Here is a 27705-nt window from a genome sequence, read left to right as displayed (position 1 = left end):
ATTACATAATCATTTTTATTTATTTTATTTTATATATATTTTGTAACCAATTATAAAATTCAATATTATCTTCTCTTCATTCTTCTGGGGCATATAAACCAATTAAATAAGCTCTATCTCGGCTCTTAACATTGTTTTTATGTTCCAAGTTGCCTCTCAAATAGAAACTATATGAGTGGCAACTTGGAATGTAAGAACAATGTTTACAGCTGGTAAATTAGAGAACTTGAAGAAAAAAATGGATAAGAATAAATTGGATGTGGTTGGTCTTAAGTGAAGTTAGATGGGAAGATATAGGAGATTTTGAAAGTGATGGTTACAGAATTATATAATCCTGTAGAACACAAGGGAAAAATAGAATAGCATTTGTGTTGAATGAAAAGGTTAAAAATTCAGTACAAAAAAAAACTATATATAAAAGTGGCAACATGATCATGATTGAACTTGAAAGCAAAGCCTGTGGACATAATGTTTATACAGATATATATGCTCACAAGTGACCATGATGAAAATGAAGTTTCACCCACCACTACATTCCAGTATCCTATCTGGATGGGAGACTGGAATGCAGTGGTAGGTGAAAAGGTAGAGAAGGGAATAACAAGAAGATATGGCCTTGAGAGCCAAAAGACATAGTTTTGTAAAAGACACAAAACAATTATTGGAAATACTTGGTTCAAACTTCCAAAGAGAAGAAAATATACATGGAAAATGCCAGGAGATATTGGAAGATACCAGATTGATTATATGATAATACAAAACAGGTATAGAAACAGTGTGAAAAGGATATTAACATATCCAGGAGCTGATATTGATTCAGACCGTAATGTTACTTGTTATGGAATTAAGAATATGATTTAAGAAAATAAATAAAGGTAAAAGCAGGAAAAGGTGGAACCTAGAAAAACTCAAAGGAGATGCAGGTAAGAAATTCAGAGAAGAACTGAAAAATAAAATAAGAAACAAAGAAGGTATCATTATCTATATGGATCACATTATGAAGGAATGTGGTATTAAACCTGATATCAAAATTGGAGATGTTAATGTCAGCTCTTTGCTTTATGCGGATGATGTTATACTTCTAAATAAATCCGCTACAAGTCTGCAAGATTCTCTGACTAAATTGAATAGCTGTTGTAATAGATATGGTATGAAGGTCAGCAATGAAAAGACAAAGACAATGAAAATAGGCAGAATCATTGAAAATGTCAACTGTGTTGTGAATGGAGAACCTGTGGAACAAGTAAAACATTTCAGCTACTTAGGCACGATTTTTACTGAAGATGGTAAATTAAATATAGAAATAGACAACAGAATCAGCAAAGCTGGTATGGTGGGAAGTCAATTGAATAAATTCATATGGAATAAGAAAGAAATTAGTCGGAACACTAAATTAGCTGTATACAAGACAGTGTTCAAACCAGTTTTGACTTATGGATCTGAGAGCTTGGTCAGAAATAAAACACTTGACCAAAGACTAGAGACCACAGATATGAGAGTCCTGAGAAAGATTAGAGGCATGAACAGATGGCATCAATGGCAATATCATATTAAAAATGAGGATATTAGGAAAGAACTTGACATTGTCAGCATCCAGGAATGCGTTAGCAGAGCTAATCTCAGGTGGTATGGTCACTTAAATAGAATGGGAGAGGAAAGATTAGCAAAACAAGTGTTCTCTGCCAGGTTGGCAGGAAAACGACCCAGAGGAAGACCAAGATATAGGTGGATTGATACGGTACAAAGTGCCTTAGACGATAGAAATATAAGATCTGATAATGTTGGAGTCTTGACAAGTAACAGACTGATTTGGAGGAAAATTGTAGATAGGAAGTTAGTAATGATGTAATTTTTTCATGTAGTACTGTCATATCCTGTACACCCCTTGAGGGTACATGGCAGAAATTTGATGATGACAGAGAAGATATACCTGAAGAGACTATTGATGTTATGCAAAATGGAAATCGACTGAAAAACTTGATACATGAAACAGCCTCTGAAGAGGTTTTATGGAAAGGAAAAGAATTAAGAAGCCATGGATTACAAATGAAATAAGAAAAATGGAGGAAAGAAAAATGTAAACACTGAAGAGGGAAAATACAAAGTGTTAAATAATGAACTGATAAGAAAAGCTGATAAAGCAAGACAGGAATGATTACAAGAAGAGTGTGAAGTAATTGAAAAATGGATAAAAGGGGTGATATGATAAAATGTTTGAAAAAGCAAAAGAACTTAGAAATATTAAAAAAAAAAAAAAAGCATAAGAAATCTGTCCTTAGAAGATAAGCGAGGAAAATTAATTTATGATATTGAAATACAAAGTTGAAAGATGGAAGGAATACATTGAAGAACTTTATGCAAAAAATGAAAGACCGACAGAAATTGAATTAGAAGAGCAAAATGAAATCTCAACAGATGAAAGAGGGCCTGAAATACTAAAGAGAGAGTAGAAACAGTAATTAAGGAATTAAAAAGTGGAAAGATGGAAGGAGTGGAATACCTAGTGAAGCTTAAAACAACCGGAGGACAAAAGTATAACAGAAACATGGAAACTATGCAACCTCATTTACAAAACAGGTGTTGTGACGTCTTTCTTCTCAGTTGTGTGTTCTGGCTGTTGACTGACTCCACTTTTGAACACAAAGAAAATTTATTTTTAACTGCGCCACTCTGCATTCACATCTGTATGAAGAATACTGTGGAATCAATCATCAGCAAGCACAATGTTATATAATCTAATTCAGATTGAAACTCTCCTTAAATTATATAGCAGTCGTGGTTCTCTAGTCTTATATTACTTTCTCATTAAATAGGGTTCCCGCTTAGATTCGAACTATTAAATGAGCAGTGCAATGAAATGAAATCAGGCAAGCACAAGATTCAAAACAAAAGGAAACATTTAATACATTAACACATGAAATTACATTAATCCAAGAAGTTCTAAACATGAATAATATGATCATGAAATGAACAAGTTCTTATTGAGACAATAACTTCACTGTAGAGTACACTGAGCATGATTAGATTTTTAACATATAGACTTCTACCCTTCTTATTGTTAAAAGCTTCTAAGCACAAATATTTTTTTAGACAAGGTTAACTATTCAATATGCTTCAAATGTTGACTCTGTTTAGCTTTTCAGGATATATAAAGCACACTTCGCTAAATACACACACCAAGGAATTTCTAAAGTCCTATCAATCTATTACTGTAATTCTTAGTAAATCGGTCGCTAACTTATATCACGTTCTCTTGGAACAAGCTTCACGGAATCCTACGTTCAGAACTGAACTGTTATTATGGCAGTACGCTTCCCTTTTAGTATATTCACAAAAACATAGAAAGGATTTCCTTACCGGAACAATTGGTATACTTTGCCTATTATCACTGGTTCTCAAAAACACTTCTTTGCTTCTTAATAGCTTTCTCTTTCAGCTCACATTAGTATGAAAGAATCTTGGTTTTAGTAGCGGTTTGGTTTGCTCAGGAACACATGCCTCCTTGCTCTAAATTAGCTATCCTTCGGGTTTCCTTGGCAATCCTTGTCATGCCTCTTGTCCTTCACTATTACTGGACGAGGAAATAGAATTCCAGATACGAAGAAGAGCCAAAAAAAGATAAGTTAAACGACAGGGAGCTCCCCTTGTCTCTTCCACTCGGTTCCACTAGTTCCCGTTTCTTTCTCCTTTCTATATCAACAGCACGTCTCTTCTCTCTCATTTTTGCGCCAAAATCTGGTTCGTGTTGGCTTTGTTAACACAGCATAACAACTAGTGCCAAAATGTACTCTGGTGGATAACTTTTTAATTTCTCACAGCACTCAATTTCTGTTATGCTGGCTACGTCCTTGACAATGGTTTACACAAACTGTTTAAGTTCTGAGTTTTTGTGCACAGTTTACATAGGATATATACACTCTGCAAAGAATTAGCACAAGATAAATAACAACTATTAGAATATATATTTATTTTATAATTATGGAATATACAACAATAAGTAATAATTTGATGTTTATCTGATGAGCAAATTTGGCTTAGTGAATAGCAGATCATGTTAAATCCTGAATTAAACACTATTATATCATAATTCTCTTCATTCAGAATTTAACGCAGGAGAATGGCATAAAGATTTCAGAATATTCTTATACCAATTGAAAAGAAAAGCAATCTTACTAAGTGCAGTGAGTACAGAACTATAAGCATACTCTTGCATGCCTCTAAAGTACTGTTAAGAATATTAAATCGATGATTGAATAATACAGTGCAGTATTTTCTGGGGAATGATCAATTTAGATTTAGAAAAGACAGAGGAACTAGAGATGCAATTGGAGTAATGAGGACCATATGCAAAAGCAACATAGAAGTAAATAAAGATGTTTATATATGTTTCGTTGACCTTGAAAAAGCGTTTGACATGGTGAAATGAGAAAAGCTGATGAAAGTGTTACGCAAAATAGGTTCAGATTGGAGAGACTGAAGGTTAATAGCTGAATTATATGAAGCAGACTGCCATAATAAAGACAAAAGTAGGAAAAACTAAATGTGTGATTGGCAGAAGTGTATGACAGTGATGCTGCTTGTCATGGGCGCTCTTCAATATATTTGCAGAAGACAGAAGCATTTTATGAAGAGAAAGGAGGAATCACTATTGGAGTAAGAACAATACAAAATATTAGATTCACATATGATCAAATAATATTAGTTAATACTGAAGATGAACTACAGCAACTAATGCAAACATTTGAAAGTATATGCAATGCAAGAAATATGGTATGAAAATGAACCCAAAGAAAACAAAAGTGAGAGTCTCCAGGAAACCAGGAAGTGTCAAGGTGATGAATGGAGAAAGTGTAGAGCAAGTGAGACAATACAACTACCTTGGTAGTATAACACAAGAAAATGGAAAATGTGACATGGAAATAAAAGCAAGAATTAACAAAGAAAAATATGCATTTTATAGCAAGAAAAAATTTGTTTTTTAATAAAAATGAATAAAAATTTAAAGAAAAGGCTTATTAAGTGTTATATTTGGAGTATGACCTTGTATAGGTTAGAAACATGGACAATTGGGAAGAAAGAAGCTGAATTGTTGGAGGCATTTGAAATGTGGTTATGGAAAAAATAAAGTGGACTGAAAAAATTACTAATGAAGTATTACGAAGAGTTGAAGAAAGGAATATACTAAAGACCATAAGACAAAGAAAGCATAACTGGATAGGACATGCATTAAGAGGAGACAGCCTACTGAAGAGAATGATAGAAGGGAAAATTGAAGGAAAGTGACCAAGAGGAAAGAGGCGACTAATGATGCTTGATGATATAATGGTCACAAGAGGATATCAAGAAATGAAGGAGGAAGCAGGAGAAAGAGAATTTGCTTATATATACCGTTGGCCCTGTCAAGAGACAGAACACTAATGATGATGAACCTCTATCTTTTTTTATTCTAGCTCCTATTATTCTTTCATTCCATAATTTATAATGTTTTAACTGTTTTGAAACGGAATTATGAATCCAAATCATAACATCTGCTTGTGCTCTTTGATCTCTGTCAACTCCACTATATATTATTATCCAGGCCTCCATGGAGTCAAAAGACTCATCGAGGTCCCTCCTAGGAAACACAGCCTATCATACCACTCCTTAAACGCATTCACCATTCTCACTCTCACCACTCCATCAGGCAATGCATTCCATGGTTCAATCGCCCTCCATGCAAAGAAACCACTCCTCACCCTCTTTCTCACAGTTTCCTTTCGTAACTTCCAGGGATGGCCCCTTGTCATGATTCCTTCCTGCTGTTCAACCAAGCGAAAGAACTCCCCAGTGTCAACTCTGTAACCACCTCTCAACAGTTTAAAAGTCTCAATCATATCACCTCACCACCTTCTATCCACCAATCTCTGCAGTCTACACTCCTTCAGCCGATCCTCATAACTAACATTGCACAGTCCTGACACCATCTTTGTTATCCACCTTTGTATACCCTTTCCACAATTAATTTATCCCCTTTGCAATACGTCCCCTAAATTTCAGGTTTCTATCAGTCATCAACCCCCACATCTCTTGTCTCCCCTACTTCCTCCAGCATAACTCCTCATTATTTTCAGTTCTCATGATTCCTTTTATTTTATTTATTTTTATTTGTTTCAGTGATTACTGCTATTTGAAAATTTCTTTCATTTAATATTTGGTCTAATCTAATTATATTTCTTTATATGCTGTTCCTCTTACATTCCAGTTTGCTATATGTATTATATTTTGTTTCCATTTTCGTTTTACCTTTTCTATTCCAGGGTCATTTTCCATAGATTCATTTCGATTACCTTTCTCTGTTGGCTTAGAAGTAGATTAATGTTCTCCATGCCAGGGGTCTAGCCTGGCGATAGATAGTCCACTGGTAAAGCTGCTATCTTAAGGTTTCTGACCTAGCCTTTTTCTAAATTTAAATCTTTCCCCTTCATTATATCCTATTCCTCCTATTCCATAGGAGGAATAGGGTATGCTGAAGGGGAAAGTAGATTATAGAGTGGGACATATAGGCCACAAATGGGAAGACTCCATAGCCTTTGAATACTCTAATAGCATAAGGGTCATAAAATAAGAAGAATTAGCTGATAAGGCCTTATAGGAAAGATTAAATTGAGTGGATCTTCCTCAAAGCAGAGGAAGAGGATAGATCCAGCTAGGGGACCATGGGAGTGCCACTTCCCTTACGATCAAGATGATTGCCCTGTTGGTCCACGAGCCCTTATTCAATATATTAAACCACCCCCACCATATCTGGGCTCCCCTATCTCCCTCCCAGGAGATGCACTATAAAGGTTACTAGGTCCCCTGAAAGACACATTATCCCAAGACCCCATGGAGTCAGACTCATTTAGGAGGCCCCTTTTGTCATACATGCAGCTCATCATAATCCGTCTTAAACACAGTCAAATTCTCTGCAGACACCATGCTCTCAGGCAATGCATTCCAATCATTCACAGCTCTCCATACAAAAACCTGCTTCTCACTCCCCTGCACACACACCCTTCTTATATAGCTTCCAGGGATGACCTCTTGTTCTCTCATCATTTTATGAAAAACCTCTTCAACGTTAATCTTATAACAACCCTTACTAACTTGTATGTCTCTATCATATCATCTCTCTTCTTCCTATCCATTAGACCCCCTGCAAATTGTATTAATAAAACCTTTCTTCATATTCAACATTTCAGTGACCAGAAACTACTTTGGTCAATGATCTCTGGATCCTCTTCATCCTTTAGAAAACCAAATCTTTGCATAGTAATCCATATGTGGCCTAATCAGAGCCTATGCAATGGAACCAGAATCTCCTTACTTCTATAAGTTGGTGTCCTCTGCATCATTATCACAAATCATTTAATTTTCTTCACAATTTTGGCAATGTGTCTTCTAAATTTCAGATCCTTATCTGAAATAATTTCAGAATGGGATCTGAAAATTATTTTCAAATTATTTCAGACCCCAAGATCTCTTATTTCCTCCACCTCCAACAATATATATATATCCCCACCAAGAGTAAATTCTACATCCCATTTTTGTTTTCGAAATTTTAAAACCTTACATTTTGCAACAACTGGCATACCCATTCACTCAGTCAATTCAAGTATTCTTGTAAGGCCACATCTGCTCTATTCCTCAGTTTGTCCGAACTTTGCTTCATCTGTAAAAAATGAATATTCCCATTCAGATCTTCCCTAAATCATTATCATACAGGTTAAATGCCAATGGCCCTAAAAACAGGCCCCTGAGGCACACACTATATTGGTGTTATAGATGTTCAGAGCAGGGACATTTGCAAAAAATTGTCCTAGAAATTTATCTAGAATCACTAACTCATGTGATAGGAAAACCCATTCTTTTAAAAACACAGAATGCATGAATACTGTTCAGGTTGCATCAGATGTGAGTAAGAAACCTTTTACCAGTTTGGTTAGCTATCCTTGTAAGACTTTAATTATCTTAAATAGAGTTAACAGAGAATCATTAAATTCAATTAAATCAGAATTGCAGCATTTCCATGTAAAGTACTATTAGACACTGATGCTCATATTTCAGTGGTTACTTGGCAATTCTTTTTGCTTTTGAAAGAACTGATACATTGACCTGTGTGTCTTAGACATACAGGTCAATCTAAAGGGTATTTTTAATCAAGAGTTGCCTGTTACTCAGATAAATTCTGTAGATATATTCTTTCCTGATTTTTCTCTTACTGTGACACATGAATTATTAATTTCAAATGCTATATCAAATAATATATTCCATGTTGTCTTAGGAGAAGAATTCTTATTTTTGCATAAATATTGTTGTGATTATTCTTCTGGAATAATTTCATTACATGGAATTGAATTTTGTAAGGAGTCCACTAAGGTGTTCTACTGAAACATCAGTATACTGTCATACTAAGGATGAAACTGATGTTTATCACCTGATGAATGAAGGGTTGCACACAGATGAGAAACTCTTCCTGATGCTTTTGAATAAGGATTGCTTTTATACCAATTTTAATGTGCCACCTTTAAGTGCTTCTAAAAAAAAAAAAAAAAGGCTAGTAAATCTACAGGATTTACAGATGAAATTTAGGATTACTAATTCCATAACAATTGCTCTGCAGGATGATCCATTTTGGGGACCTATATACATAATGACCCAGAAAGGATTGATATATGATGGTTTTGTGGCTTGTAATCCAACCAGGTTAATTTTGAGTTAAGAAGGAACACACTATAAAGGATAAGAATGTGAGAAGTAATTGCAGAATAGTAGCTCCATCTAAAATGATTCCATGGATAATGAAAAACTATCATTCATGTAGTTTTAGAAGATCATTTAGGATTTGGTAAATCCATACAACATAATAAAAAAATGTTATTTTTGACTAGGACTTCACAGAGATGTGAAACAGTTATTTCAGTGTTACTATTCTTGTCAGCTGAGAAATCCTTTTAAGGATAAGGCTCCTTTGCAAACAGTTCAAATGCCTGTCAGATCTTTTGAGCATGTTTCAGATGATATATTTGATCTTGTACCTCAATCAGAAAGAGGAAATAAGCAATATATTTTTGGTGGTTGATATATTAACTAGATATCCAGAAGCTTTTGCTGTTCAAGAACAAATGGCAGATACTTTAGCAAAATATCTTATTAATGAATTATACACCCTCTGTCCAAAAATAAACCGAACTTTTCGAAAATAGAACAAGCTAGTGGTGCCACCTGTTGTATCTCTTTTGTTCTCGAAAGTGGCAACCTTCATTAGTGTTGTCAACTGTTTCTGACATTTGTTTCATTAGAAGCAGACTTATAGTACCAAGAGTGACAGTGTGTTTTGACGAACGATCGGAAAATGAATTTCAAACAGAGCTGTGATTGACTTTTGTGTTAAACTTGGTAAAAATTTTACCAAAACGCATCAAATGCTTCAAAAAGCATATGGTGATAAATGCTTATCCCATACTCAAGTTCACGAGTGGTTTAAGCGATTTCAAAGTGGTCGTGAGACACTTGAGGATGACAAAAAGCCATCCAAAAACTGGACTGAGCGAAGTTAACATCCAAAAAGTGCGCGATTTCATCAAAGAAAACCCAAAATTGTCCATGAGATTGATTGAAGATGAATTGGGGATTCCAAAATCAACTGCGCACAACATTCGTAAATTGAATTCGTGATTTGTTCCCCATAAGTTGACAGATGACCAAAAAATGTATTGAATTGAACACTTCAAAGACCTCATTAAAACTGCTCGTAAGGACTCAAACTTCCTTGAAACTAACATTACTGGTGATGAAATGTGGTGTTTTTCAGTATAAGCCCGAAACAAAGTGCCGAGTGGAGACCACCAGAAGAGGGGCATCCGATAAAAAGTCGCTTGGAGAAGTCAAAAGTAAAGACAATGCTGATTTGTTTCTACTATTCCAAGGGCATTATTCAGAAAGAATTCGTTCCACCTGGCCAAACAGTCAATGGTGAGTTTTTATCTCGAAGTTTTGAAGCAATTGATAGCGAGAATTCGTCGAATACGGCATGGATATCATGATGCAGGCAGCTGGTCACTTTTTCACGATAATGCACCGTCTCGTTGTTCGAACATTGCTAGACAGATTTTGCTCAAAATCTGTCTCGCAATGTCCTGTACTCGCTGTATTCACCTGATTTAGCACTCGGTGATTTCTTTCTCTTCCCCCGACTTTATTTGCCAATGAAAGGAAAGCGATACGACACCATTGAAAACATTCAAGCGGCAGTAACCAGGACCCTCAACAGTATCCCAAAAAATGATATTAAAAAACTCATTTAACGAATTAATTGACTGTGCCAAACGCTGTATTGAAGCTGAGGGAAAGTATATTGATTGGAATAAATGATTTGAATAATTATAATTGGCCTGTGGTTTATTTTCTATCAAAAGTTAGGTTTCTTTTTGGACAGAGGGTGTATGTGGGTACAGTTGTCCAGAAACACTGACAGACAGAGGACCAAACTTTATCTCTGAATTGTTAGTCCAAGTTTGTAAGATGTTGCATGTAAAGAAATTGTCCACAACAGCTTACAGACCCCATGTAAATGGTCTTTGTGAGAATAATAAATAATAAATCTTGAATAATGTTTGTGTATATAAGTGTGCAGTCCACATCTGAAAGCTTGCTCAAATTTGATTCATTTTAAAACTTTTCTTACACACACTTCTTTTCAATAAGAAATTTGGTTCCATCCTGCTCAAAACTCAATAGTTATCACTTCCAATTTCAGATCCTCTGTACAGTGTTGTCCTGTACTAGTGGGAAAACACACACACTTCTACAATAACGTGGCCAATGAGACTTCTTCTTGTACCTTCTGTCTAATTATCTGAATGTTTGCACATTTTTATGTTACAACATAATGTTAATAATAATTTGGTGTTTTTTTTTTTTAAATATTAATTGTTACTTACCAAAATTTTCTCTAAATTTTTTCAAAACATTTTTGTATGCCTAGTAATCATTTCCTACTCTGCTGTTTATATCGCCTATAACAGTGGTGTTCAATCTTTTTTGCAATGCGAGCTACTTTTCTATACTAAGTTATTCGATGATCTAATCTCTTATATAGATCACGTTCCTCCAACCTGATATCTGATTATGCACAACTATGCAGTTAAATGTGCTCACTCACCTCGGAGGACCCACTCTCCCAGCCCAAAAATTTTAATACAACAAATAAAACAAATATATGGGAATAAAATATTTATTTCTCTATTTTGGAAAACCAAAGTTAGAAAAAACAACAGATTGATTACAAACTCACAAGTTACAGGAAATGCTGGTTGATTTAAAAAAAAAAAAAAAAAAAAAAAAAAACTTAATGTGAAATTTGGATTGTTTGGACCTAGTAATATTTTCATAATCAGGTTGATACGAGGAAGTGGCCAATCGCAGACAATCATCCAAATGATCATTTGTAATTTAGTTTCTTAATTTATTTTTTATGACATTCATATTTGAAAAACGGATTCTGACAAGTATGTCGATCCGAAACACTACAGAGTTTTTTGCCTAATATCAGTTAATATTGTAAATTTTTCATGTGTATACTTCCAAATGACTTCATTGTTTATTGATTTTAAATGTAAACTATTCTGAATGTTTACATTTTTATTTATGATGAAATTGTGATGAAATGAAATTTCTGTGATGTTCAAGTTTTCTTGAAATGGATTATTGATAAAAGATACAATCATTTCAGTTTTATTAAAATCTTTAAATCTTGAATTTATTTTTTCCTCAACTAATTCTATTTCACGAATAAATTCTTTTAAATCACAGCGAAGCATTTCTTGATTTTGTTCAAAAAATTTTAATAACTGGGAGATGTCTAAATTCACGCTAATTTATATTTTTCTATAATTAAAATTTAATAAAAGTAAGTATTGTTGGAAACTTTTTATTGAACTTAACATGTCAATTAAATTTTTATCTCTACCTTGTAACTCTAAATTTAAATTGCTTAATTTTGTACAGAAATCTACTAAAAATGATAAGTGTAACAACCATCTTTTCACTCAATTGTGGATAAATATCTCCTTTTGTATCAATAAAATTTTTATATCGTTAATTAATACAAGAAATCTTTCTAAATAACTTCTGCTGAGCCAGCGAACATTATTGTACAACAGAAGTTTCCTCTCATCATCTGCCTGTAATTTAAATAACTGCCATTGCAGGGCTTTTCCTCAAACATAATTTACAATTTTAAATGTAATATCCAAAACATCTTTTGTGTTTAATCTTTTACTACACAGTACTTGTTGGTGGATAATACAGTGGTACATTAAAATATCTGGATATTTGTTATCGTTTTTACATAATGAAATGAAGCCTGATTTATTACCTATCATTGCAGGAGCACCATCAGTAGTAATAGACACAAGTTTAAAAAACAGAAGTTTGTGTTGTTTCACAAATTCATCAAATGCCAAAAAAATGTCTTCTTCCATAGTCCTTCTCAATAATGGTACAATTTTCAAAAGTTCTTCTTTACTTGAATAATCTTGAAATACCATGCAAATAAATACCATTAACTGAGCTGTATCAGTGAAGTCGTTTGATTCATCAAATTGTAATGAAAGCACAATACACTGGTGTTTGAATACTCAATCTGAATACTCAGTTAATGTCTAACATTAACTTGAGTATTCAGATTGGCACTTAAAATTTCAACTCTTCTCATAACCATTGTTCTGGAAAGTTGTAAATCTTTAATATTCGAAATGATTTCATTTTTATTTTTAAAATCAAAAAATGAAGATTCTGTTACTGCAAGAAACAATTCTTTTATTAACTCTCCATCAGTAAAAGGCTTTTTTTGCTTTTGCTAATAAATGAGACACTTTCAAAGATGCAATAGTGGCTGATATTGGTTTATTTATTACTTTTGAAATCATATTTTGTTGTCCAGAAAGTCTTGCCTTTAAATTTATAATTTTTGATTCGCGTATTTCGGAATTTTTGTGAAATCTTCATATTTTACATGTAGCGATCGAAACTGTCTCTCAATATTACCTCTTTCTGGAATTGCTACAGATGAATTACAAATCAAACAACAACACTTTCCATTTACCATTGTAAAGAAATAATCCATTTTCCATTCCTTGTGAAAATGATACATCTTCGATTTCTTTGATACACTCATGATTATCCTCAAATTAAAAAAAAAAAAAAAAACACTTTTAAATATTTTATTAAAATAAAAAATGTTTAGAACTTATCAGTTAGCAAATTAATTACAAAATAATGGTAAATCCAACGATAAATTTAGAGCAACTGAAACTCAACTGAAATTCTAACGGTGGGAAGTGTGTGATGTAGTTACGAGTAAACACGATTATAAACGAAACGCATGAGATGTGCTTTTCTTATAATTGTATTCACTTGACTAGCTGTTTGACTTCCACTGATCCAAATTAATTTGTTTACCCGGACTTATAAGAAAACTACTAATTTGACAATTTTAACGAAAAATAAATAAACAATAGCAATGCACTTAAAGAGAATTAAAAAATTATACAAAATAATGATAAATAAAATATTATGTTTTCAGTTTTGATTAAATTTGTAAGTAAGGAGGAATAATCAAGAGATCGACCAAAAATTGCTCCACGATCGCCGGGTTGAACACCACTGTCCTATAAGGACTAACTTTTTCTTTTTCATTGCCGACTGCCTTCCCTATAACGAGATAGAATGATATGAATTCCTCTACTTCTTCCTTATAGAACTTCTATAGGACCATAGGCGAAAGTGTCATTGTCCAGTTCACCATTCTGATATTTGCCAATATCACTCTATTGCCTGCCATTCATGAAGATTGTCTTCATATTATTGTTGAATCCTATAGGTTCCCTTCCTTTTTGCTGTTTATTATTTTTTGAATATATTATTATTATCCAGGCCTCCATGGAGTCAAAAGACTCGTCGTGGGAGGTCGTTTCTAGGAAATGCAAAGTTTATCATACCACTCCTTGAACCCATTGACCGTTCCCGCTCCAACCACTCTCTCAGGCAATGCATTCCAAGGTTCAACCACCCTCCATGCAAAGAAACCACTCCTTGCCCTCTTGCGCACAGCCTCCTCCTTTCGTAACTTCCAGGGATGGCCCCTTGTCATTGCTCCTTTCTGCCTTTCCACTAAGTGAAAGAACTCTCCAGTGTCTATCCTGTAACTGCCTCTCAACAGTTTAAAAGTCTCAATCATATCACTTCTCGTTCTATCCACCATACTCTGCAGTCCACATTCCCTCAGTTGATCCTCATAACTTATATTGTACAGTCCTGAAACCATCTTTGTTATCTGCCTCTGTACCCTTTCCACAGTTAATTTATCCCCTTCAAATCCTGGGGACCAAATCTGAGAACAATAGGCTAAGTGTGGTCTGATCAGAGTCTTATACAATGAAATAACTCTTTTATCTCTGCAGGTCATCGTCTTTCTCAGTATTGCAGCAATTTTCTGAGTTACCCTCACCATCTTTGCAATATGCTCCCTGAATTTCAGCTTTCTATCAATCATCACCCCCAGATCTCTTGTCTCCCCTACCTCCCATCAATAGATTCCAAACCTCAAGACTTTACATTTTGCTGCATTGAACCGATACCCCATTTATTTGCCCATCTGTCTAGTTTATTCAAATCCTGTTGCAGGGCTGCCACATCTGCACTATTACTGATAACCCTTCCCAGCTTCACATCATCTGCAAACAACTGTGTCCCCTTGCAATCCATTGACAATATCATTGATATAAAGGTTGAACAATATTGGTCCCAGTACTGAGCCCTGTGGAACCCCACTTGTAACCTTCTGCATCCTTGATATTCCCCCACCATACACAACTCTCTGATACCTATTAGTCAGCCAATCCTGAATCCATTTGACTAACCTGACATTTAAACCCATGGCATCAATAGCAATATCATATTAAAAACGAGGATATTAGGAAAGAACTCGATATTGTCAGCATCCAGTAATGTGTTAGCAGAACCAATCTCCGGTGGTATGGTCACTTAAACGGAATGGGTGAGGAAAGATTAGCAAAACAAGTGTTCTCTGCCAGGTTGCCAGGAAAATGACCCAGAGGAAGACCAAGATATAGGTGGATTGATACAGTACAAAGTGCCTTAGACAATAGAAATATAAGATCTGATAATGTTGGAGTCTTGACAAGTAACAGACTGATTTGGAGGAAAATTGTAGATAGGATGTTAGTAATGATGTAAATTTTTCATGTAGTGCTATCATATCCTGTACACTCCTTGAGGGTACATGTCGGGAATTTGATGATGATCCTGCTGCTGCAACTTAAATATCAGCTTATCATGTGGCACCCTGTCAAATGCCTTTTGCGAAATCCAAAAAAATGGCATTATATGCCTTTCCCCTCATCAACTGCTCTTGTCACTTTATTATAAAAGGCAATCATATTACTAAAGCAAGAGCACCCCTTAACACTGTTGATTCTCACAGATAACATTACCCTCATCTTCCCAACACTGTATGTAGTCCATCACTAATTTCTCCAAGACCTTAACAACTACTGATGACACACAAACAGGCCTATAATTAGACACTTCCAGTCTGCTACCACCCTTATGCAGCAGCAGCACTATCTTACCTTCCTTCCATTCCCTGGGTACCTTTCCCGCAGACAGGTCAACAGAACTGTCAGTTTGTGTTGGAGGCTTAATGGAAAGTATACAGCACTCAGAAAGGATTAACATAGGTTTAATACTTCCAATATTTCATCCTAGTCACTAGGACATCTTCAGGGATTACAAAAACAACTAATGTAATATGAACAAAAATATCATACAATACTAAGCCCAACCATGTGGGTGACATTAAAGTCCTATCTAGGTGGAGCATCCTCTAAGGGCGGTTGTAGGTGGCTTGGAATGTAAAGTGGGACCTCTGGTGATGAGTGTTTCCCAAATCTTCAGAAGCTTAATGCATCCGTATTTATTAAGATTTGGTTGATTTCTGAGAGCTGCTGCTGCTTCTAAGAATAGTCTCTCTTTCTTGAATTTGCTGTGGTGGAGTATGATGGTTTTCTTCCAAGAGACCCTGTGGGTGGTGTACAAGACATGGTCAGCCAAGCCTGACTGATCATAGTTGTGTTTTTACAGATGTAAGACTTGTGTTCCTCCGGGTGGATTAATGCTGATCTGTTTGTCTGTCCAAAGTACACCAGCTTACAGGAACAGGGTACTTTGTAAACTCCAGGCAGAGAGAGAGGAGGGAGCTGATCTTTAGTAGAACGGATAAGGGTAGCAAGTTTGTGGTGGGGCTTATATGCTGTGTGTGTGTAGGTTGTACTTTTTTAGAATCTTGGCTATTTTTTTGGATGTGCCATGGATGTAGGGTATGGTGATGGCATTTTTAAACTCTTGTTGAAGAGAAGGGCGGGGAGTTGGGGAGGAACTGATTATTTTTTTTGATACTGTGATCGCTGTAGCCATTGGAGAGGAAAGTGCTGTATATATGGTTAAGCTCAGTAGTGAGAGCAGTTCCACTGAAACAAAGATTGTGGGCTCTCTTGGTAAGAGTTTTAACAAGGTGACTAGGACGAAATATAGGAAGCATTAAACCTATGTTAATCCTTTCCGAGTGCTGTATACTTTCCATTAAGCCTCCAACATGATGTCCTCACAGCACTTAAGCCTCTACACACGGAGAGCTGTCAGTTCTTTAGTACATTCTCTCAAAACCTGTGGTGAAATACCATCCAGTCCAACAGCTTTACTGGTATCCAGAGTACTCAACATTTGGAACACACACCCTCCTCTAAACCCTGAACCTGTCCTATCCCTGTAGTATTAAAACCTCCTCCAGGATGAAATAATCCAATAAAGTGCTCATTGAACAACACCACTATGTCCTCTGGATCAGTTGCTCTATTCCCATTTTTATCTCGCAGTGTCATTCTTCCACAGTCATTTCTCCACCTTCTGGCCACATAGCTAAAAAATTCCCTAGGATTTTCTTTGGATCTTAGTGCTAATCTCTTCTCATATTCCAGATTTGCCTTCCTCACCATTCTGGTCACTCTCCTGGCCTGTGTCTTATATTCTTCATGTATCTGTCCTCTACCTCTCTCCTTATCTCTTCCATAATCTATTTTTCAACTATAGTTCCTGTTTGATATTATCGTTTGTCATCCACTTTACACCAAATTGTGTCTTCTTTTTCACCCATGGAATACAGCTCACTATTGCTGCTAACAAATATTCTTTCCAAATTTCCCAAGCACTAATGATATACATATTGTATTTGTTATTTAGAAATCAGCTATCAACCATTATGAATTTTGATGCAATAATAAACAATGGGGGAATACTGATTAAAATCAAGATCTAGATGGCCTGAAGTCAGTGATTTTCTAGAAGATTAAAATGTAAGCTCTGATAATATTGGAGATGTTACTTACTGATTACTTTGGAAGAAAATTCGTAATTGGGAACTGGATAAGTACCAGATCAAACAGTACCAGTTTTAACTTACAGATCTGAGAGCTTTGTTAGAAATAAAACACTTAATCAAAAACTGGATACTGCAGATATGAGTTTTTTGAGTAAAATTAAGGGAATGAACACATCATCAATGGCAGAACCATATTAAAAAATTAACATATGAGGAAGGAACATGACATTGTTAGTATTCATGAATGTGTGGGCATAGCTAATCTAAAGGTATAATCACTTAAAGAGAATGAGAGAGAAAGATTAATACAACTACCTTTTGCTAGGATGGCAGTTAAAAAAAAAAAAAAAAAAAAAGAGAGCATTATTTAGATCAATTGAAACAGAAGTTCCTTAGAAAACTGAAAGTTAAGATATGACTCTATTAGTCCTCACAGGTAATAGATTAATTGGAAGGAAAATTGTTGATATGAAGTTAGTAATGTTTTGAATTTTTTTTAGTACTACCATAATATTCTTGTGATTGACATGTACCTGTTAAGTGCTATAGCTTCTGCAACCTGTATGGGATAAAAAAAAAAATTGATCTTTATTACTATATCAGATTTGCTAAGGGTGAAAAAAATGTTGTAAATTCTGTTCTTAGTTATACCACCTACTTGAATCTCTACAGGCACTTAACATCTCTAACCATAAAATGACCTAAATTTGCTTGCAAATATGTAGTAAATTATATGTTTGGTTTGGTTCTGCACAATGTCAACACTAAACATAGGATGGTCCTTTGAAAACGTGTAGTGTATCTGTTGAAGCCAATTTTTAGCTTCAATGCTTTGCGATTCTCTAACATTGACTTAGTTTTAAACAGAATGATGCTGAAATTGTATACGTTTTTATCCCAAATAGGTGCAATTAATTCCTTAACTAGAATGGGTTTGTGTGTTAAACTTCATTTTGTTCAAGTCCAACATGAACAGATCTTTGTCTATTATACTTGTCATCTCTAGCTTATGATACCTGTCTTGAATAGGTAATCTCATTTTTATGTGTTATTTCTGTATGCTACTGTTTCATCATGGTTTCACTGAAAATGGATGGGGAGATTCTGTCAGAAATATCTAATTTTTAATTATCAATAAATATTTTTCTGTGTTTACATCTTTCTGCAGTAAGCCTTGTCCAAACTTTGGAAATTCATAAAATACATCCATCATTCTTAAATGCTAGTTCATGCAATAAATACTTATTGTATAAACTAGCATTATTGTAGTGATGAGTATTCTACTTGGCAATATTTTTAAGCTGTTTAGATGAGGGTTTATAATTATAATATGTATATGTAATAACAATCACTTATGCAAAAAACTTTGTTTTTTCCAGATATCAGATTATTTCATGATACCATCCATTGGAAAGCTCTCAGAACAACCTTTTAGTTCTCTTCAAGAAAGTGAAGAAATTCCTACTGATTACACAAAACTGTTTGATACAAAATTATTTCAGCTTGACAACAGCGTTCTACCTAAAGTAATTAAGTAAGTAGAAATTGTGACTGCAAAAAAAGTCATAAAATTTTGTAGTTATGTTATTTATTATCATTTCATAAATTAATATTATTCACTTCACTGGTGAGAATAGAAATATTCTGCATTTTGTGAACATGTATTAGTCAAAAAAAAAAAAAAAATCATTATGGGATTTTGGAAATATTATTATTACGGGCGATTCCAGGGAGTCCTTAGACTCATCAAGGGAGGCCCTAAATCATGTCAACACAGCTATACGACATTCTCACAGTATCTATCATACCTTGCCTTGAACTCGCTCACTGTCATAGCACCCACAACAGACTCTGGCAGCTTATTCCACTCATTTACCACTCTAAAAGTAAATAACCCAGCTCTAACACCCTTGCTAACCACACTCTTGCCCAGCTTCCATAGGTGTCCCCTAGTTCTCCCACCACCAGTCCTGATCTCAAAAATATCCTCAGAATTAATCTTATAGAAACCCTTTAACAATTTGAATGTTTCAATCATATCTCCCCTTTTCTGCCTATCAACTAATTTCTGCAACCCACAAATCTTCAACCTGTTCTCATAAGGTTCATTCCATAGACTTGCTATCATCTTGGTCACTCGCCTCTGGATCCTCTCCACCTCCCCATCAAGAAGAAACCTAGGTGACCAAATCTGGGCACAGTAGTCGAGATGAGGTCTTATCAAGGCTCGGTACAGAGGTACAATAACTTGCTTGTCTCTGCTCGTCAAAGTATTTTTCAACAACCAAGTGAGTTGATGAGCTGATTTAGCCACTTTTTCAATGTGCCCCCTAAACTTCATCTCCCTATCCAACAACACTCCCAAGTCCCTGGCCTCATCAATCTCCTGGAGTACAGTTCCACCAATGTGCTATACTGCTGCTAATTTTTTCACCCCAAAATGCATAACCTTACATTTTGTCACATTAAATTGACATCCATTCTCCTTAGCCCAGAACTCCAATCTATCCAAGTCGTCCTGCAAGATTTTGACATTCTTCTGCATTCACTATTGCCCTACCCAACTTTGCATCATCAGCAAACGAATGAACTGTTCCTCTTAGATCCTTCCCTATATCGTTAATGAACAAATTAAACAGCAGTGGTCCACGAACAGAACCCGGCGGCACACCACTAGTCACAGCAGTCTTTTGGACTCTACTCCTGAATAAATTACTCTCTGATATCTCTCTATCAACCACCCACCTATCCATCTCACCAACCCTATATCCATTCCCATATGTTGTAGTTTACGGATTAGAATTCCATGTGGTATCCTGTCAAATGCCTTAGTCAGGTCCAACAGTATCACTGTAAACCCATTTACCTTATCCAGTTCAGCCGTCACTGTATTATAAAACTTGAGCAAGTTACTGAGGCATGATCTACCCTTCACAAAGCCATGCTATCCCCTGTACAGTATCTCATTTTCATCAATCCATTCCTGTATTTTTTCCTTGATTACTTTCTCCAGGATCTTGACAACAACTTCTGATATGCTGATTGGTCGGTAATTTGCAACCATAGTCTTGGATCCTGCTTTATGCAGCGGAACTATTTTCCCCTCTTTTCATGCCTTTGGGATTGAACCAGACCCTAGACTCAGATTAAACAACATGGTCAAGGGCACTGATAATTCTTTAGCTGCTTCATGTAAGACGTACCAGTATACCATCCAATTCCACAGATGTATTAACATTAAGATTCTGTAATAGACTATTCACCTCCACTTCATTCATCACAATTCCCATATAAACTAATGGTTCCTTCATTTTTTCAATGTCACCACCTGGATGATATGTTCTTGCAAAGTGCTCGCTCAGTAGTTCCACTATATCGACTGATTCAGTGACCTCCTTACCATCGTCATTCCTTAAAATCATTCTGCCGTGTACAGTTTTTTTTTGCTTGCAGCATATTGAAAGAACTGTTTGGGATTCTCTTTAGCTTGCATAACTAGTTTCCTTTCATAATCCGCTTTTGCTTTTTTTACCACACTCGTTACCCTTCTGGCCTGTGCTTTATACCATTCGTGTGCCTGCAGGTCACCTTTCTCTTTAAATTTCCTCCACAGTTTCTTTGTTTTGCAGCTCAAGCTTAATGGTGTTATTCATCCATTTAACCCCTACTTGTTTTACTATTCGGACCCTAGGTATACAATCGGCCATAACCTCCTGTAAATGCTCACTGACCACTTCCCATGCTCTATCGACATCCAGCCCTTGCAGTTTTACATGCCATGGCACTGATCCAAGCAGTCTCCTAAGCTTGTCATACTTGCCAGCACGGTAATTCCACATATACTCTGTCTTAATCGAAAATTCCACACCTTTAGCCACCTCCCAGGTCTTAGAGGCTATTTGGTGTGACCTTATGATCACTCTCACCAATAGGTGGCAACATGGTCGTATTCATTACAGTCAAATTCTCAGATGCTATTACCAGGTCAAGCACTCTCAAACCCCTAGTATTTTCCATTACATGCTGTCTCAGATAGTTATCCCTTAATAATTGAATAAAATCCATTTCCTTCTTCACATGTGTCCTCTCCTCCTTCCAATCAATGTTACCATAGTTGAAATTCCCCATAATAATTACCCTCCTTCCACTCATTTCATCAATTTGTTTATGCATACTATCTCCACCATCTATTCCATCACCTGGTCTATGGCAACCCCCGAACTGCATATTTTTGTTCTGCCAGTCTCAATCTCACACTAAATAGCCTCAAATGAGCTGTTTTCACTATCCTGCAATACAACTTCAATTCTCCTTGGTTGCAGTTCATCAGCTATCATCAATAACACTCCCCCCCCCCCATTTTATTCTCTCTGTCCCTCTTAAACACACTATAACCTATACATTCTATCCCACTAACTATATCATCTTCCTTCAGCCATGTTTCACTAATGCCAATAACCTGTGGCCAGGAAGAGCCAATCAAGGCCAAAAATTCTTCCTTCTTGTTCCTAATACTCCTGGCATTAGTATACATGAAATGCAGAGGTCCCTTTGTCCCACCCCTATCTTGATGCATTATTCTAACTATCCCATTTCAATTTCTTCTTAGTACTGGCTCGGGTACATTATATACATTCTTACACTCAACTGTCTCACTGATGTCCGCATAGCCACTTCCCTCCCATCTTGGTAGTTCTAGTTTCCATGGTTCTGCACATTCACTTCCACTACATTCGACAACACCTTTTCAAGTCTCATACACCAAATCAATTCAAATGTAAACCATCCATCTTGTATAAATCCATGCACCCATCAAACTCATTCCACACGACACTGTCTGCATAACCTGCGCATAAAGTCATTTGCGATTATGGCCCTCCTTCTAAACTCCTCTCTGTCATACAGCGGCAACAGACTCACCATCCTAACTCTGTCACTCTTTTCTTTCACTACCTTTAACAATACTTTCAAGTCCTCTCTCATAAAAAATTTATCTCCTTTCAATTCATTCGTACCTGCCACAACTATCAATTCTCTCACCCTCTGTTTTTGCGCTCTAATAATCTCACTTACATCCTTAAATTTCGCACCCGGTAAGTACAATTTAGTTAAACTCCCATCTATCACTCCTCTTAATAACGAGTCACCATACAACACTCTTTTCTTCATTTCAGAAACTCTTTCACACTTATGCTTTTTTTCCTTTCAAACACATGTTTATTTCCATTAGCCGAGACACTCTGGAAAGAGTTTTGCAGGTGCTCCAAATGCTGCTGCACACTGTGTATCACTGTGTGCAACCTAGCGATCTCACTCCCTACAAATAATTCCTAGTTTTTTTCATCATTTAAACCATTTTCTCTCTGTATAGTTGCTTTCACTCTCTCTTTGATCACCACTCTCATTGCCATCTTATACAACATCGCAATTCCCTATCAAACCACTATTTTCACTTGCATTCTGGCTTTTTTCAACCATAACTATCTCACGACCTGACAAATACCTCAAATCCTCGCTTTGCTTACACTTTCTGCACATTCTCCCACCACTATCACTTTCCATCTAAACTTCAGCCTCCTTCAGGAATGCATACATCCCACACACACATCACATTGGACAAACTCCCTCACATTACAGTTTTTGAACAAAGGCATCATATTTTTGGATGCCATTATCTTGCGTCGCATTGGTGCCATGTGCTATTCTATGAAACGTATCATTAAAATACTAAGTTAAATAAAACGGAATTCACACCAAAATCACACAGACACAACAAGCTACCAAAAATAAACAATACTACGTTAAGATTTAAACCAATATTCCAATTTTCACTCAAAATTATACTTGGCTTTTGGGAGCTCTCTGAAAACACTACACCAACTTCGATTAATTTAGAGTTTTTGATTGAATATAGCTTTATATTCATATAGCTTCATAAAATATCTCTTGTTGCTTTATAGCAACATCAGATTACCTTTCATATTTAAAAAAAAAAAAAAAAAAATTTAGCGATGGCCAGTTTTGAATATATAAAAGGAAAGAATAAGCTTTAGTTTTATTATATACATAAAGATTTTACTAATGTTTTATATAAAAGAAATCTTTGCATAGTTATGGCCATTCATAAACTATTTAATTATGATTATTAGTATCAAGCAAGTAAAAGAGACTCACCTCAAATTTAGTTTTCATTTCTGTAACCTAAGAAACTTGAAAGAGAGAAGAAATATTGAATTTTCCGATGAGATTTTCATGCTAGTAAAGAACTGCAGCCTTGTTTACAAACAAGCGATGATTTTGCTTTTGTCTCATTATTATGTTATTTTCTACACCATGTAGTGTGCTTGCACAAAGTTTATATTTCTAAAGAGAAGGTTATTATACTGATATACTGCATTCCTATTGAGTTTTCTACCACTGTGCTGAAACTGCTTGCTTCATTTAACTGTCATTCAAAGTAATTACTACAGATATCTAGAATATCTTGATCTTCAGTTTTCATGTCACCTTTATCATCTCTTATTCCTTTTACAGTACTTTTTTCTCCATTTTGAAGCTTTTTCAATAGCCCCTATACAATATCTCTATGCAGTGATTGTGCATCATTTTTTTCGATACTCAAATTCGATTGTGCGCCGATATACATCGTAAAAATAAATTTTACAGATTTAAAAAATTTTCTATCTATACATTTTTATGGCTAACTATTTTAAAATATCACTCACCAGAATTTAAATCTGTAACTAAATGAAATAATTTAGTTACCTATTTAAAGCATTTTACAAAGCTATTTTTAATGGCATACTACACAATGTATACCAGGGTTTCCCAAAGTGTGTTCCACAAGAAGTTCCTGGAATTTGTCATTTTAATTTTCTAAGCATTTTTATGAATAAATATTTTATAGTGGAAATTTTCTGAGGAGAATAATATTCGAGAATATGTCAAAAAGCTTGGACCCAGAACTCCTAATAACATTTGTGTATCGTTAATTTTCACACATCGAAACCTTTCAACATTTGGGAAAGAGAATACAGCTGTTTATGATCGGTCATAAAAATTGCCTGCAAGCAGATTATAACAATCGGCAGCGTATAATATTTTTCATACAAGCGAAGTTTTTAAGCAGCAATGCAGAGGCTGACCCTGATGAATAGAGAAGCAGTAAAATTTGCATTAGAGTAGAAGCAATAGGGCCATACCGTCAGCTGTATGAAAAAAAGAAACAAAATGCCAGCAAACTACGTTAGCTCAATTCTCTGTTAGGAAGCAGAATAATTAAATATATTCAGAATATAAATTTTAAGTCTTTCAGCTTCATGATTTTTCTTTAACTAGTCCCTGAGACATACCTTAATTCTTTTATTAAAAAAATTACGGTTCAAAAAAGAAATTGAAGGAACGAATTATACTTTTTCCCATAGATTATTATATTTGATTAGTGCGTTTTCGATTAATGTGCTGCATGTTTTAAAGAATGCATTAGGCGCACTAATCGAGGGATTGCTGTATATATATATTTTGTCATACTTGCACACGTACACCTGCACATGTGGATATTTATAAAAATAATATCATTATGATCATTTATATATAAAATTTATTAATCAAAAACCAGTACATTTGTATACATATATGTTTATTATTATTATTATTCAGGCCTCCAAGGAGTCAAAAGACTCATCGAGGGAGGTCCTTCCTAAGACATAAAGTCTGTCAAGACTCATCGAGGGGAGGTCCCCCCCTAAGAAACACAAAGTCTATCATACCACTCTTTAAACTCACTGACCGTTCTCGCTCCCACCACTCCATCAGGCAATGCATTCCACAGCTCAACCACCCTCCACACAAAGAAACCACTCCTTACCCTCTTGCTCACAGTTTCCTTTCGTAACTTCCAGGGATGGCCTCTTGTCATCACTCCTTCCTGCTGATCAACCAAGCGAAAGAACTCCCCAGTGTCAACCCTGTAACCACCTCTCAACAGTTTAAAAGTCTCAATCATATCACCTCTCCTTCTTCTATCCACCAAACTCTGCAGTCCACATTCTCTCAGCCGATCCTCATAACTATCCTTGTACAGTCCGGAAACCATCTTTGTCATCTGTCTTTGCATCCTTTCCACAGTTAATTTATCCCCTTCAAATCCTGGGGACCAAATCTGAGAACAATAGTCCAAGTGTGGTCTGATCAGAGACTTATACAACGGAATGATAACCCTCTTATCTCTGCAGGTCAGTGTCCTTCTCATAATAGCAGCAATCCTCTGTGTTACCTTCACCACCTTTTCAATATGTCCCCTAAACTTCAGGTTTCTATCAATTATCAACCCCAGATCTCTTGTCTCCCCTACTTCCTCCAGTATAACTCCTCCCATAGAGTATGCAGCATCCCATCGATGTTTCCCAAACCTCAAGACCTTACATTTTGCTGCATTAAACTGACATCCCCATTCATTTGCCCATCTATCTAGCTTATTTAAATCCTCTTGCAGGGCTACCACATCTGCACTATTACTAATAATCCTTCCCAGCTTCGCATCATCTGCAAACAACTGAATATCCTCCTGCAATCCACTGGCTATGTCATTGATATAAAGGTTAAACAATATAGGTCGTAGTACTGAGCCCTGTGGGACCCCACTTGTAACCCTCTGCCTCCTGGAAACTGCTCCACTATACACAACTCTCTGATACCTATCAGACAGCCAATCGTGAATCCAGTTGACCAATCTGACATCCAGACCCATGTGCTGCAACTTAAATATCAGCTTATCATGTGGCACCCTGTCAAATGCCTTCGCCAAGTCTAAGAAAATTGCAGTATATGCCTTTCCCTCATCTAATGTTCTTGTAACTTTATTATAAAGGCTAGCATATTGCTAAAACAAGAGCGTCCTTTCACAAATCCATGTTGATTCTCACAGATAACATTACCCTCATCTGCCCAATGCTGTATACGGTCCCTCACTACTTTCTCCAAGATCTTAACAACTACTGATGACACACAGACTGGCCTATAATTAGACATTTCCAGTCTGTTACCACCCTTATGCAATGGCACTATCTTACCTTCCTTCCATTCCCTGGGCACCTTTGCCAAAGCCAGACTTTCATTGAAAAGCCAGGTTAAAGGTACTGTCAATTCCCTAGCACATTCTCTCAAAACTCATGGCGAAATACCATCCAGTCCCACAGCTTTACTGACATCCAGAGTACTCAGTATCTGAAACACACTCTCCTCCTGTACCTCCAGACCTCGAACCAGTCCTATCCCTCTAGCATTAAAACTGACTCCTCTAGGATGAAATACTCTAATAAAGTGTTCATTGAACAATTCCACTATGTCCTCTGCATCAGTCACTCTATTCCCATTTTTATCCCACAATATCATTCTTCCACAGTCATTTCTCCTCCTACTGGCTACATAGCTAAAAATTTCCCTAGGATTTTCTTTGGATCTTAGGGCCAATCTCCTCTCATATTCCAGTTTCGCTTTCCTTACCACACTAGTCACTCTTCTGGCCTGTGTTTTATATTCCTCATGCATCTCTTCACCTGTCTCCTTATATCTCTTCCATAGCCTCTTTTTCGCATGCAGTTCCTGTTTAATATTGTTTGTCATCCACTTTACTCCAAATTGCGTCCTCTTCTTCACTCGTGGTATACAACTTACCATTGCTGATAACAAATATTCTTTCACAATTTCCCACGCACTGGTGATATCCCGGCCTTCCAATTCCTCCCTCCATGAAACTTCCCGAAGTTGACGTCTAAGACTATTATAATCACCTGCCTTATAATTCCACATAAGTTCCCGTCTCTTTGATACTCCTGCATGTCTATTCATTTTCCAAGTCAACACCATATGGTCACTCTCTCCAACTGGTGGGAGAGACGTCAACTCAGTTATTATCAACTCTTCTGACGCTATAACCAAATCCAAAACTTTTGAACCTCTTGTTCCCTCTGTTACATGTTGCCTAAGACATTTGTCCCTCAAGAATTCTAGAAATTCCATTCCCCTATTGCTACATGCATCTTCCTCTCTCCAATTTATACTACTGAAGTTAAAATCTCCCATAACAATCATTCTTCTTGCACTTGCCAAACTTAGCTGTCTAAACATCTCCTGGTCCCCATCCTCTGTGCTCCTGGGTCTGTAGCAACACCCCACTAAATATCCTGTCTTGCCTACCTCTACCTCACACCATACGCTCTCAAAAT

At 35.9% G+C, this 27705-nt stretch overlaps 1 protein-coding gene across 1 annotated transcript in view; it reads left to right on the top strand.

Annotated features, from left to right (window-relative positions):
* IFT52 (intraflagellar transport 52) overlaps window positions 1–27705 on the top strand; it is a 203819-nt gene that overhangs the window by 123625 nt on the left and 52489 nt on the right. Inside the window, exon 10 of the mRNA XM_090410486.1 lies at window positions 18859–19013. Coding sequence (XP_090266612.1) covers window positions 18859–19013 — 155 coding nt within the window. The remainder of the gene's footprint in view (window positions 1–18858; window positions 19014–27705) is intronic.

This window comes from Typopeltis vanoorti, chromosome 20 (genome assembly GCF_054136105.1).
Source record: "Typopeltis vanoorti isolate ZY-2024b chromosome 20, IOZ_Tvanoo_1.0, whole genome shotgun sequence".
Lineage (NCBI taxonomy): Eukaryota > Metazoa > Arthropoda > Arachnida > Uropygi > Thelyphonidae > Typopeltis > Typopeltis vanoorti.
Note: the sequence above shows the minus strand (reverse complement) of the source record. Positions and strands in the feature narration are given on the sequence as shown.